Source organism: Esox lucius, chromosome 17 (genome assembly GCF_011004845.1).
Source record: "Esox lucius isolate fEsoLuc1 chromosome 17, fEsoLuc1.pri, whole genome shotgun sequence".
Classification (NCBI taxonomy): Eukaryota; Metazoa; Chordata; class Actinopteri; order Esociformes; family Esocidae; genus Esox; species Esox lucius.
Genome location: NC_047585.1, coordinates 441,954 through 456,740, shown reverse-complemented (window position 1 = coordinate 456,740; position 14,787 = coordinate 441,954). Strand labels below are relative to the sequence as shown.

Here is a 14,787-nt window from a genome sequence, read left to right as displayed (position 1 = left end):
ATAAAGTCCTAATCTTAAATATTTTTAACCTAACAATATTGTCAATAGGCCTAACAGAAAAGGTTCAAGTCAAGACATCAATTTACTGTACAAAAGTAATCACTACTCAATGGAAATATAAAATTGTCATTTACATTTATGGAAAGTTATAAGTTCTTCCTATTCTGTTTTTGTTATGTAGCCTACGTTGGCTAAGCTACTTTACATTCAATTTGTGGTCAAAACCTAATTTAGTGCTTTATAGGCCTAGGTCGGTGCAGACATAAAATATTTTATCCATTAGGCTAAAACTTCAATGAAATGCACAGCTAAAATATCAGAAAATGAATAACTGGTGAACGACAAGAAGTTCAATAAAAATATTGTTTATTGCTTATTTCTCCTATTACTCTGTTTGTGTGGCTTGAGGCGGGACACGTCTCCTCGTTGCGCGATCCGCTGTCAGGTTGAACCACCTGATTGCGTGCTTGGTGACCTCTGCGTCCGTGGCTGACTGTGTCACTGTTTTTCCTCACAGCACCTGTAATCAAACAGACAGATATGTTTATGGTATGTGGCATCCAAAGCCAAGTATGCTTACACAATGCAATATATGAGATAGGTATTAAGGAGATTAAATAAAAAAAGAAACTATAAATTATTATAAAGTTATAAACAGGGTTGTGGTGGTTAAAATAAGAGGTGGGTAAACTATGAATTTGTGATCAGGGTAAGGTTTGCCGCACCTTTCGCTATCGGATGTTTAAAAAAGACATCCAAAATGTTCAAACAATATCAGTGGTATTAAATGGTTATTTGATCAGAGCACAATTGTATGTGGATAAATCAGTGTGGTTGTGTAATGTTTTAAGTTTGGTAGGGTCCTACATAGATTCTATTTGGAGGTAAACTCTTAACAGATGGATAAACTATTTCTGACATTTGAGCGGTGGGTAAAATCCATTTACTTGCGTTTAAAATGCGGATCAGGACAGGCCTGTTCAGGGCTGTTCAATAGAATATTTGCAATAATCATGGACAATCAATAAACCTAATGGCAAGATTCATATTAAGTAAGAAAACTCACCACTCTCTGTCGAGCTGGGCCATTTGACGGTTCCTTTAAAAACATTTCAAATGCCTCCACTGCCTCCAATTGTTCCAGGGGAAACTGGATATTGTCCGGCATCCGGCAAGCTGGTCTTGTTGCTGTTTAATGGTCTCCAGCAGGCTAAGGATGTGGACCTCAGCCGCTGTCGACACACATGAAATATAGCTAAAATGTAGTGTATAAAACATCATGTTTCAGTGTTTATCCTCATTACTCATAATACTGACCTTAGTTATTGACAATAGTTAATGACAACAGTTATGAAAATATGTGATGGTTGTGGGATGTTTTTCCAAAATCTGTGGCACAGAATGCCCCTATGGATTTGTCAGTTAGTGCTCACCATAGCAGGGAATGGTATCGGTCATTCTTCCCCCTCGCCATGTTGGTCTGTAGGCCAGGATTGAAGAGGGCTCTGTTCGCCTCATGTTGAGGGTTGGTGCGGGGGGTGGAGGGAGTTGAGGAGGGACTGCCGTTCCTGGCCCATAATGAGTTGGGTGGTGTGAGAGAGTGAGACATTTTTTTTATTAAATGGTAGTTATCTGTTAACCATGACTTATAATACACTTTGGGGCCTTCCAATTCACTAATATTTCAGAAATCAGTCCCTACCTTGAGTAACTCTCCTCATGTTAAATGCAGATGCAGGGAGTTGAGGTGGTGAAGGGTGTTGCGGTCCGGCACCATGGTCAGGTGCTAAGGGAGAGAGATTGCTATTAAATGGTTGTGATCTGTTAACCAATGGTATACTGTGAGCTACAGGGCCAAACAATGGCCCTAGACAGTTTCCTCCAGGTTGAGGAGTAGTGACTCTGCTGCCTGGTGGAGCTGGAGGAATGGATAAAAGGAGAGGGGGATATCTTTAGCACTAACCAGGTAAACCATATCTATATTATGATTTTGTTATTTTGATGTTAAGAGATTATTCCTTACTTTGCCAGTGTAATTGGTTTGGGCTTGAGGATCCAACTGATACACCAGCCGAGTTGGAAGGTCGTGGCGACCTCAGAGAAGCTAAGTCACAATTTTCTGTCTCTTCTTCACTCTCATCAGAGTTCCCAAAACGATGGCTGTTAAGTAACCATATCATTTTGGTTATTGCAATCCCAAAATTGCCAAATATATATATTTTTTTAATGCTACAGGAAATAACCTTCCTATTACTGTAGAAACATAACAAAAACAAGACCGAACCCACTTACATTGGCTTCCTGACTCGTTTCTCTGGCAGCTCACCCTCCTGCTCTGCCCCAGACTGTAGCTCAGAGGTGTTGCAGCCGGTCTGATATTGATTCATAAGCCTGATGGCGTTTTTGTAGTTGTCTAAAATGGTATATGTTAAAATGAACATGAGTTTCAAATTAGCTGTAGAGCTGCACAGAATATTGATGATGATAATTGTTAGTATCATTATTATTATTATTATTATCTTTATTTAACCAGGTTGGTCTCGTTGAGAACACAATATCTCTTAAGAGAGACCTAGCCAAGAATAGCATCCACAGATATAAATTTAACATTTTAAACAATGCAAGGCAAAGACAATTTCATGTGCATTTTCAGAAAATAGAAATAATAGGTTATTCGAAGCATAAGGAGAAGCAACCATGAAATTATTTTTAAACAAGAATTTTATGAATTGGCATACCAAAAGTTCTGACGACCTTTACGTCATATCTTGGCCAGTTTGGCTCATGCTTCTCCTCGTTAGCAGCTGCCCATTTCACACGTTCAGTGCTCTTAAAGCTGGGCCAGTACACCATCCCGTCATCATACCAGTCAACTGGCACAACAGCAATGTCCTCGCTTGCTTGAAATTCAATTAGATGAAAATCCTTAATGTAGAAAGAAAGAAAAAGGGTATTTATTCATCATCAAAAAAGGAATAACATGGACTAAAGCATGCACAAGTATAGGCCTACAATGTATACAAATAAGCAAGTAAGATGGGCTGAAAGTTAACCTGAATGGTGCCCCAAGGTGGGAAGAAGTATAAGGAAGGAAAAAGTACAGGTCATAATGGTCAAGTAGAACTTCAGCTCAACCGTAGAGTACTGTTGCATTTTTTTGGCAGAATCTGTTGGGGTGTTGTTGCTGAAAAAGACAGACAGCCATGCCCCTCACCTCGTCTGCCAGGTGGACCAGACAGTGGAGATTGTACACAATCTGGTATGTCCCATACAGCTCACCAAAATGGTTTACAAAAGATTTTAGCATTTGTCCGGCATAGACAGCAAGGTAGAGATGTTCAGGGCTTACCAAAATGGATATAGCAGTTCGTCTTAAGGTTGATAAGGAGACAGGCACAGTCTTTTTATTCATTTTTGTTCTAAAAGAGACATTTCAGAAAGACACGTTGATCAGGTGTGTAAAAGTTATCATTTCTAATGTTGTATTTAAATAAAAACATTGTTGAATAGTGGTGTTGTCTGTTTCATTGCTACAAACTAGACTGTTTATTAGACCCCAGATGAAACAAGAAGCTAACGTTAGCTAACACTGCAGTGACTGTCCCTCTGCCTTTGACTCCCTGCATGGAGTATTCCTCCGTATTAACTAGCTAGCTAATGTTACTGTTTTAAAACAATTTTCTAGGTTAGTGGGGGTGCATACCGCTCAAAACCAACATGAAAAACGTAGCTAGCTAGCTAGCTAGTAATGTTCACTCATTACTAGCCGCTCATTTTAAACTGTGTGTAAAATGAGCAGTGATGTTAAATCACCATATTTACTGTGTATTTGCTGAATGGTTTCAAGGTAATGGTCGGTAGCAACCATTAGCAGATAAGCCCGTACTTTACATTCAAACAGGCGCCAATACCCATTAGTTGTCTGAACCGACTTAAACAGTGATTAAAATGCCGAAGCTTGATTTTCATTATAAAGAGGATGGCAGATAGACACTACACATGAGACCAAACTTGCCAAAATGCAAACTTAACAATGCACAGCTAGCTAGAAGCTAAACATGCTAAAATTGTACCTGCTAGCTATCATAGCAGACACGTGCTTCACTGACTGTAATATTGACCCCACTTCATTGACTGAAATACCAGTGCCAATTCATCAGCTATAGGTTTGCATCGCAAACATGAACAAAAACATATAGCTATATATAGGCATTATCAATACTTGCGAAATAATGCAATCGTGCCTAGCAGCATGCTAGCTAACAGCTACATGCTGCTAACATAGCATAAGCTACATATGGATAACAGCGACACATTAAAAGAGACCAAACCAGTCTTTATCACACTACTATAACATATTCTGCCGAAATGACTATCCCATTTTAAATCAAATGGGCTACATGATCATCACTTCTCAGCTAACAATAGCATGTTGCACAAAAGTCCTAATATCAAACAATGTCATTACAATCATTATACATGATGATAAAAAAACACAAAGGCCTATGTTTGCTGTGAATGTCGCAATATATCAATAAATCTATACACTTACTCAGTTCAGCGCAACCGTGTCCCAGGAAAGAAAATCTCCACTGATATGACTCTCTTGTCTCAGCTCTTGGTGTAGCAACTGTAGTTCAACCGTTACAGTAAAGGCAAGTCCACTTCTGCGGATCCGACACGGGTCCAGTGTCGGAAAGCAGAATTTACGGTGCTGCCCTGAGGCGGAGCTGATTCTCTGGGCGGCGCTAAAACTAATATGACAGTCACGCGGGTTTTGCGACATGGACGCGGATCCGCTTAGGAGTGTTCTGCTGTGTGGGATGCCTATGTCATGTGTAGATGTATTGATTGTATGAGTTAGTGAACTGTTATAAGCTGTTGTAACCAATGAAACAAAATATTAATTGTTTGTAATATGAGCTGAAACTGAAGGAGCAAGTAGGAGAATAGGAAACCCTGTTCAAGCGATTGCCGGGGAGAGAAAGATTTAGTATGTCTGTCTTGTGAGAAACAGGTCACAAGTCAGAGACACACACACATAGTCGGACAGACAACACAGAAACCACAAGGGGGGCAAGGGGATACTTGCATTTATCCTTATAAGGAATAGAACTGGAACTGGACCAATAGCACACTTGCTTTGTAACTTAACGACTCTATCTTTTGGGCATAGTGGAAGTATAAAATGATCTGTTGACTGTTGATCCTTAGACATTGTGCGGCGACCCTTGTCTCCAAAAGCTTTTGTAATAAACGGAATATGCGGTATGATAATTGACCTGACTCCTGGTGTTTTATTCTCCTTTCCAACAAACCAACTCGGGGAAGTGTTAGACTTCAACATTTTTGGGGGCTCGTCCGGGATTGGAAAAAGGAGAAGGAATTCGACTCGGTCCAGTTGACCTATACGGGACTCACAGGTTCCAGCACCGGTGCATCATAAAAAAGGTAAGCAGAGCCTGTTATATCTAAATCTGTATATTGGCATATTGACTAAATTGTGAACATGTGAAAAACGTAGTGGGACTGGTTTAAATTCAGGAGGGCGAGGCAATTGGTATTGGTTCTGGGGTTGACTACCCTACGGCACTTCCCGACGGGGACGGTGGAGAGTTGCGAGTTAGAGTCTTGGCAACCAGTCGGGTAAGAGGCCCGAGGACTTAGGGGCACCTCGAAATACTTATTGTGTGTAAAGGTTCACGTTCAGCTGGGTTAGAGGTCCAGGGAGTTTGGAACTCCCCGAATTTTCAAGTCCCAAAAGTGTTGGGTCAGGGACCCGTTAATCATTTGTTAATCATTCTGAGTCTGGGACTCACAGTAACATAAGTCACGGAGAAATGGACGGGGAGTTTGGGAGAGAAGTTGATGACGATGGGTGGGGTCCAGGTACGGGAAAGTGGAAACAATTGGGGATACAGGTGGCAAATGTAATGATGGTTGTAGGCAGGATGGACCCAATTCAGAAAGAAAAAGAAGGGATAGAAGAGAAATTGGTGAGTGAGGCAGGATTAAGGATGGAGGAAAGGAGACCATTACATGTTATTTTGTGGAATAAGGAGAAGGATTGTTCCAAAAATCGAGATAGAGTTAGAGACAAGAAGGAAACAGCAAATTTGGTCAAGAGAGGGAGATATAGAGAAAAGGAGAAGGAATGGGAAAAGCACAGAAAAGAATGGTGTAAATTAGCACTGTGGTGTCAGGGCGTAGACCATTTGAACAAAGAGAAAAAGGGACAGAAAATTAAGGAGGAGAAAAAGGGAGGAGAGATAGAACCCCCAGCATATGAAGATGACTTGGTGCTTGGTACAGAGCGTGCACCATTATATCCAGTGTTACGTTTAGAGAGTGGTATATTGTCTTTAGACACACAGAACAGCAAGCCCGTAATTCAAGTCACAGGAAAGCAAGATAAGAGAAAGTTGAGTAGGAAGGTGGAGTCAGAGAGCGAGACAGACACTGAGGGGGAGGTGAAACCGTTCAAGGCAAGGGCAGAGAGAGAGTACGGGATATACAAGGAGAAGAGCAAGAAGGGGAGACAACTAGGAGAGAATAAACAGGATGAGATTACAGGGGCCATAAAGAGAAGGTCAGGCCGTACTAAAGGTAGGTTAGGTGAGGACTCAAAGTCGGGGTCGGGGTCAGACGATAGTGACACAGTGAGAAGGACCAGAACTAGGCAGAAAAAAGGAAATTCACAAAGAGGACGGGTGGTACTCAAGGGGAAAGCAGTAGGGAAATGGACTGACTCAGACGAAGACCCCGACGCAGACAGTAGTGGAGATTGGAGTAAGGGAGACGCAGAGGTATACCCTCTGCCGCGTTCGCCCCCACCAGAACATAAACTACACCATGACGCAGTAGAATCAATTCAAAGGACTCAAAATAAAATGTATACGCGGTCACAAGCAGGGGAAGCTAGTTGTGCTGGGTTTCAACTGCCTCTCTTTAGAGTGGGAGGCGGTGAACCGTGATATAAACCATTGGGGCTGGGAGACGCACAGGCACTGGTAGATAAATTACCCCCGATGGGAGAGGGAGGTGGACTATGGTTGTCACAATTTGATAAACTCACAGCCGGTCAAATGATGGCACTGGGGGACTGGAGGGCAGTAGCCGCCCGAGCCATGTCTGCCCAGGATATGATTGAGATAGAAAAAGGGGCCGACACTAGGCGGAACCCCGACGACACCCCTTTCGGTCAGGTGGTCGGACGCATAGACGCAGCCTTGAGGGAACGATTCCCCTTGCTGGCTGGGGCCCCGGTACCTAAGTTACCCTGGGAAAAAGATCAACACCCTAGACAGAATCTGGAAGAATGCAAAGAAACATGGGCCAAACACACAGGGCACCACCCGGGGAAGGGAGGTCTGCAGCAGGAGTGGTTTAGAAGGGCGGTCTTGGAGGGACCTCCAGAGAAAATAAAAGAGGCAATGATGGCAAATCCTGACTTGCCGGGTAGTGAATCACACGTATGGGAAAGACACATAGTGCATCATTTACAGCGTTGCTGACGAACTTCCCTACTATATTCCTTGGCGCATTTCCAAATGTGGTTTTGCGGTTGAGAAACCGCCCTTCAACAAAGGTATAGCCGTCCGGAAAAGCATGCGGAAAATCCCCCTAGCCCCGCACTGTACAATGCTGCGCAACCATGATAACCCGGTAAACAGTTACTTGCCTTCGCTGTATAGTATTCAACATGACTTTTAGGATCATCTTAGAGTTTCTGAGGCTGCATCTTATAGTCTAAAAGATTGTTTGACTTAAGTGCAATTTTGCAATCACGTTTCCCACTACAAATGAACCCAACTGATTCTGATCAGATTTTACTTATACAAAACAAAACAGATTTCATCAAACTGACTCTTGCTAAGAGGTACGTAGTGTGGCTTGTCGTACGTCACTGTGACAACTTAGTTTTTTCCCCTTGTAATATGTTCAGTTTTCAACAGCAGGACATGGCTGTCCTCAAGCCTTTGATAATCAATTGTATCTGTGTAGATGTATAGGGTGTTAAAGCCTGCCAGAATATCTGCGGGGAATGGGGCGTACCACGGGTGTACCACCATTCGCCTGGTTGTAAGCCTAATATCTGTTCCAACTTTGCACTACATTTTTTACTAAAATGGGGCTTGTCTTTTAGAAACATTCTATTTTTTAATTTATCATAACCCACCCATACGCCATGTGTTTTTATATAAATGGTTGATCTCCGCCACTAGTTTACCCATGCCATTGTAATAACCGGTGTTGATTTCATATTTCCATGTTTTGTCGTGTTTCGAGTCCTGTAGATCTTCCATGTATGCGGGTATTGGAATTCTATCAGACACTTCCCAATCACCTTTCAAATCTATACCTTTGGCAAATTTTGTGGTATAGTATAGCAAATTGATAGACATGTCTCGACGAGTTACTGTGTTATGTGTTTTTTTTTTGCATTATGTGGAAACCGCCGTCACCCATGCTGATCGCAGTTGCTGTAAATGACTCGGTCTAGCAAATCCTAGTGTTTTTACCCTGTTTGTAGGTCAAGGACTTGCTCCGATGTTATCCAACTGTTGAATTTTTCAGGCCAACCAAGCCATTTCACAAGACAAATTTTCTTTCTTTTCTGTACTTTCTCATACAGAACTGCTTCCACTAAAAGTTTTATCTTTAGCCAAGTTTATTTTCAATAATTCCTGTTCATACCATCGTAATCTTTTTTTTATAAGCAGGATGCATTCCGTTATTGTAAAATATTAATCTGTGTACCCTTTTTCATAACCCTAGGTAAACGCACTTCTGAACTTGGAGAGTCTCACAGTTTTTTCAACTCGGAGCTTGTAACTTTGATAACCACATGATTGTTGTACCATACAGGTTATTGAGAACTTGTCTAACATTTCAAAACCTTACTTTTCGACTTTTTTGGAAATGAAAGAAAAAGGTGCAGTGCTCTCTTAATTTTTAAGCTGTATGTATTTAATATAATTTTATTCAAGTCTTTGGAGTTACATGTCATCCAAGAATTTCTGAAAAGTTACACAAACATTCAGATTTCTACTGATTAGAAAATCTGTAAACATTTTATAAATAGTCTACATCCACAGCTTCATTATGCAGCAATTTTATTACACATACGTTTACATATGTAAACACACATAACAGGTGCCCAATTTTTAAGTCTTTGTTGTCAGCATTTAAAGATGTTAGAAGTTTATACATTAAGTTATTTCGAGCATTTGTTTCAACACCATTTGACACCAATTGTGGCCAATCATCATATGTTTTCCTGACCGTTTCCATATGCTTGTTCATTTTTAAAACGCTTTATTCTGACATTGTCTTGGTTATTAAAAAGTCTACAACCATCAAATCCATACTTGGTAGCTTTGTGCATCAAATGTTTAATCGCTAAAGCCACATAGAATTTGTGTAAACACGACAACTGAAGTTACCCACCCTTAGACAGCAGTCTCCTTGTTGTCGTTGCACCAAGACTCTACAGCATTGCATAGAGCTTCCTCATTAAATGTATCCATGTATTCATCCCTATTCTCATTCAGTCTCTGTGTTATGTTCGGCTCCAACTTGAGTTTGTGCAGAAAGGTCTTAGCTACCACATGAACTTCGGTCAGCGATGCTTGAAACCAGATGCATCCAAAGCCTTCACCAGAACATTTCAGTCGCTGTGTTAAAACTGCATCCACCATGTCATCATAATGGGTCCCAAAAAAATTATCAGGCGGGTCAAGACAAGAATGTCTTCTCTGGCTCAGGTCGTCTACTTCACATCCAATGCATGCTTTGTGGAGAATGGCCGCAACAACGTGTTCCAGGATCATACCCAATGTTGCTTTGATGATCATTAAAAACTGCGGTGCAAGGCTTTTGTCCATTTTGTGATAACTCTTGTCAGCATTTGAAAGGTATGATAGATTAAGAGGTCGTAAGTGAGCGCTGACAAGCCATTCAAGCCAATGGTATAACGGTGGAATCGAGGTATCAGGGTCCGGGGTACCATAGCACGGTTCAGTGTTGTCATCGAAAGTGTCACACAGCCAGTGCTCAGCCTTGGGTTCTTCAAACTCCGGTTGGCTGTATTCTTGGGACATGTTTGGTAAAGTCTGCCGTCTGCTTGATAGTCACAGGCAGTCTGTCGGTTTTTATGCTGTGTTGAGAAATGTGTTAGCTTAAGGCGGGTCTTCAGGGTTGTACGTAGGTCCAACAGTGCGCAGTTGCAGTCACACTCTAACTTGAAATAGCTCTAATCCAACAGAGTCATACTGCTTCATTCTTTCAATGACTTTAAACAACACATCTACCGTATGTGTGCCCAGTTTTGGCCCCAAATAAAAAACTTTTCGAAAGGTGCTCCATAAACTAGCACTAAAGGTCATTTGATCATTCAAACCCTGTTTAAACACATCGCCTTCGGACAGTTAAAATGTGCCTTCTGGTATCTCGGGGTTGTATCCACCAGTTCGCTCGTCTTCCAATTTCCACTCCTGTGCCAACATATCCTGGTGTAGTTGATGAATCCGAGCTAAACTTTGCATCGGTTTCTTCAGGGGTGGCATCTTCATCATGTCATCGCCACACAAATGTATTCTTTTGCCGACTTGCTGTGCAGCTGCTAAGCTGTTAACCTTCACCGGTGATTGAAACCCAATGTTGATCACTGTAGAATCCATCATATTTTGTAAGGTACACATAGGTTTACTCAGCCTAGTCTGAACACTTGGGGTCTATGTGGTTTAAATACACAGACCATGCCAGCCATATATGGCATTGTAAAAACATGAAAGGTACCACCCACTGGTTATAGATCATCTTTTGTACAAACTTGTCGTAACATTGATTTCTTGTGGGATTAAACATTCCAAAACCCTGGCGCCCATAAAACAACAAACATCACAATGCATATCGAAACATCTTATGCCTTGGAAATTTAACATAGCCGAACACTGGCACCCTATTGTGAAACATCGGACTTATCGTAACATCGAATGTCTGGTGAATTTAACATCCCCAGAAACCTGGAGCCCTAATATTAAACATCAAAGCCACCATAAATTACCTCCCCATAGCATATTTCATCCCCCAGACATGCATACGTCATACAGAAAGTTACAACCCCTAACATACATCACACAGGAAGTACCACACCGGAACACACGTCACGCCTACTGTCAATCAATCATCCAAAAGTGACATATGTCCTATATTAACTACATTAGTGGAACTAAACCAGCTGACCAGTTTCCAGATCAGCAGGTGCATCCAACCAAAACGTTTTGGAAGTGTAAGTTCAGTCCAACTACATCATTTCTGTGATGTGAACGAGACAGGATACGGTGGTGTTTCATACTTATGACAGGTAAATATTGATAAAGACCTTCATATGGGATTCATAATGGGAAAGGCCAGACTGGCTCCATTGAAACAGGTGACAATTCCAAGCCTGGAACTGGCAGCTCCAGTCCTAGCAGCTGAAGTTGATTCAGTGCTGAAGTCAGTGCTTTGGACCAACAATACCCCTGTTCTTTGCTACATCACCAATAAGACAAAGAGGTTCCATACATTTGTGGTCAACCGTGTTTTTATTATACAAGAACTTTCAAGAACCTCTCAATGGCAGCATGTGGTCTCTATGTGTAATCCTGCGGATGGCGTGGTATGAATGCAGACCATTTCCTCAAATCCAACAGATGGATAACAGGTCCAGATTTCCTTTGGAAAGATAAAACGCAATGGTGGCTGTTGCATGAAGACCTCGATGACATCAAGTGACCCAGAGGTTAAAATGATAACAGTGAACCCACATTGAAATGAAGGAGAAGCAAAGCCCCACAAGTGTAGTGATGGATTATTTCTCAAAAACAGCAGTTACATGTTTTTTGAAAGTTACAAAATCCTTTGTCAAAAATGAAAGGAATTAATTCAAGATTTCAAGATGAAGAGCTTCAGATCCAAGTCTGGTGGGTAATGTCTCTCCGTCTAGGACATCATTCAAGCTGTGTATGCTATCATTACATTCAGCCAACTTCAAGACTTCCCAGAAGAGATTGCTGTTTTGGAGAAGAGCACCTGTGTAAAGAAAAACAGACCCATCTTCAGGTTTGATCCAACCATGAAGGATGGCTTGTTGAAAGTTGGAGAGCGGCTGAGGAGGGCGGCCAATCCAGAAAATGTCAAGCATCCCGTCATCTCCACTCTATTCATCCGTCTCATACATGAAAGCATTGGACACAGTGGAAGAAATCACATACTATCTTAGTTAAGACAAAAAATAAATTAGAGTATGTAATTTCTGCCAAAAACAAAAGGCCAGAGTAGGGGAATAAAAGAGGGCTGACCTACCAGAAACCTGCATGTTACCACATCATCCACCATTTATATATGTATAATATATATTTTGGACCAATTGAGGAGAAATGTGGCCGCAGCATAAGAAAGAGTTATGGAGTTATTTTCATGTTTGGCCAACAGTGACGTGCACCTTGAAATGGCTTCCTCTCTCTAACACAGACTCTTGCATCAATGTGATACGCAGATTTGTCTGTAGAAGAGGTCAAGTAGTGGAGATGAGGTCAAAAATGGCACAAACTATGTACATAAATCCTTGGCACCCAATTTCGAATGATATATTACGTTACGTTAGGTTACATTACAATGCGCTACCAAAACGTGTAATAAATTATGAATTGGCTAAAACTATTACAATGTATAACATGTTACAAATGCTATTAAAACAAATAATATATTACAAATGCCAGACAAACGTATCATATTTAACGAACGGTACGAAAACGTATCATCGAATTTGCACAAAATGAACAAGCCATGTTTCAAACTGGCAACATTCAGGTCTGAAGGCTGGTGCCTTACCCACACAGGGTTTATGGATATCAGGGGATGATTAATGGCCTTAACCAAGGTCATAATAAATGCATTTTAACAATACAGTTACGTTAATGTTAGTTATTACAGCACTGGGGCTAAGGTTAAGGTTAAGGCTTGGTGTAAGGTTAGAAAACGAAAAAGGGTAGGTAAGGTATCACAGCACTGGGGTTAAAGTTAGGGTTACGGTTTGGGTTAGAAAGAAAATGTAACATATTGATGTTGTAACACAACTACTCGCCTCCTCTAACAGGAAGTTCCTTTTTGGAGCAGTGGGTAGAACACCGGTCTGTGGAGTGGAAGGACCTGGGTTTGAAACACAACGTAAAAAAATAAATCTGGATTATTACCATAACGTTACTTTACCTAACATAATATTACCTAACATAATAAATTACGGACATTATCTGTAGATTAACAATACAACTGCTATTTTAAGTAATATGATACAAAGGTTTATGTCCATACTAACAATATAACAATTTACTTTGTCATTTTAAGGTAAATCTTTTGTATGTGTAGCCTACTTATATGTTCAAACTCTGTAATTCTAGGTACACATTTTGCAAACTCTTTTAATTACATCAAACATAATGTATAGTTGTCTAGCCAGTGGGGGGGGGGGGGGAGTAAAGAATATTAATGATACTTTCGATATTTTGACTAAATGCTGTTAAGTCAACTTTTTTTTATGTAGCGCTTTAAACACAACACAGTTTATCCAAAGTGCTTTACAGAGAAAATGGTAAACAGAAATGAGAAAAACACATCATTACACATGCACTCATATGGCATTCTAACAGCTTAAAGTATTTGTAATTATGTTATCTGACTAGAATGTGAATGTGTTATGTATATAGTAATCTCATGTTCATATCAGTGCCCTGAGGAAGAGCGTGTGAGAGAAAAATACAGTGAGGCATACTGACACTATTGAAACTAGAAAAAGCAGCATATGGAGAAAAGGTTTTGAAAGTACTGGAACATATCCCAGTATGCACTGGGTGGAAAGCAGCATCACGGAGCTAACACACTTAATTAAAAATGTGTGTGTCTTGATATTATGGACATCAGAGTCCCTGGAAGAAACACAGGGAGAACATGCAAGCAACACCCAGAAAGGACCAGGGTTGAAGTTTAACCCAGGTCCTTCTTGCTGTGAGGTGAGGTGCTAACCTGAGCCATCATGTCACTGCAAGCAGTAATACATGGGCCACTCAAGTACCACATTACTATAGTGTTGAAATTAATGATCATGCATGCATTGTCAAACTAGACAGTGGCTGTTGAATTGACCATGCTGGTCAGCCAGGCCAGGGTTCATGGCGGAGCTCTGGCTTAGTGCCAATCCATAAAAATGTAGCAAAGACAACATTTGTATGGATTGGCATCACTAACTAAAATCCATCTAAGACTGTCACTGTCTACATTGAGATGTTCCACATTTTAATTTACATTGTCCCTTATCAGGGATGGCTAATGGCCTAACCACTGCGGTCAGCTCCTTGGACCTGGCTGGCCCAGAGCTATGCAGAACAATAAAAACGTATTGGGGGGAAATGGCTTTGCAATGGACTGACTCACTTCATGCCGTTAAATAAAAGTCTGAAGACAAATGTTGTAACTTGTATTATGGCAATTTTGAAAATGAGTGTTGCTGTGGGCAGAGGCTTAACCCTAAACTGGTGATGAAAAACTGCAACACAGTTGAGTGGTTCTAAAAGAAACATCAAGTGTTTGTTAAAATGCATGAGGGTCATTCTATGGGCTACATGAATGTAACTGTAATGTCACCGAGATGTCAATCCAGCCTCAGCTTTTCATGTAGGCCTACAAACAGTATGTCATATGGATACATATGTATTGTTTGATCTGTAGCTGTTTTGTGGCAGTGGT

General features: G+C 40.9%; 1 protein-coding gene across 2 annotated transcripts; it reads right to left on the bottom strand.

The window, feature by feature from the left end:
• Positions 1-425: 425 nt before the first annotated feature.
• LOC106023958 lies at positions 426-2,908 on the bottom strand. 2 transcript variants are annotated; one of them, XM_020045015.3, is made up of 7 exons: positions 2,739-2,908; positions 2,293-2,413; positions 2,024-2,160; positions 1,703-1,918; positions 1,434-1,568; positions 1,067-1,232; positions 426-520 (listed from the first exon to the last, which is right to left on the bottom strand). In XM_020045015.3, exons 1-6 carry the CDS (start codon positions 2,851-2,853, stop codon positions 1,102-1,104), a joined length of 855 nt encoding a protein of 284 aa, XP_019900574.1. In that variant the 5' UTR covers positions 2,854-2,908; the 3' UTR covers positions 426-520; positions 1,067-1,101. The 2 variants fall into 2 exon arrangements, with proteins under 2 accessions (XP_019900574.1, XP_012987938.1); XM_013132484.4 differs by having other exon boundaries at positions 1,703-1,786.
• Between the last annotated feature and the right edge of the window lie 11,879 nt (positions 2,909-14,787).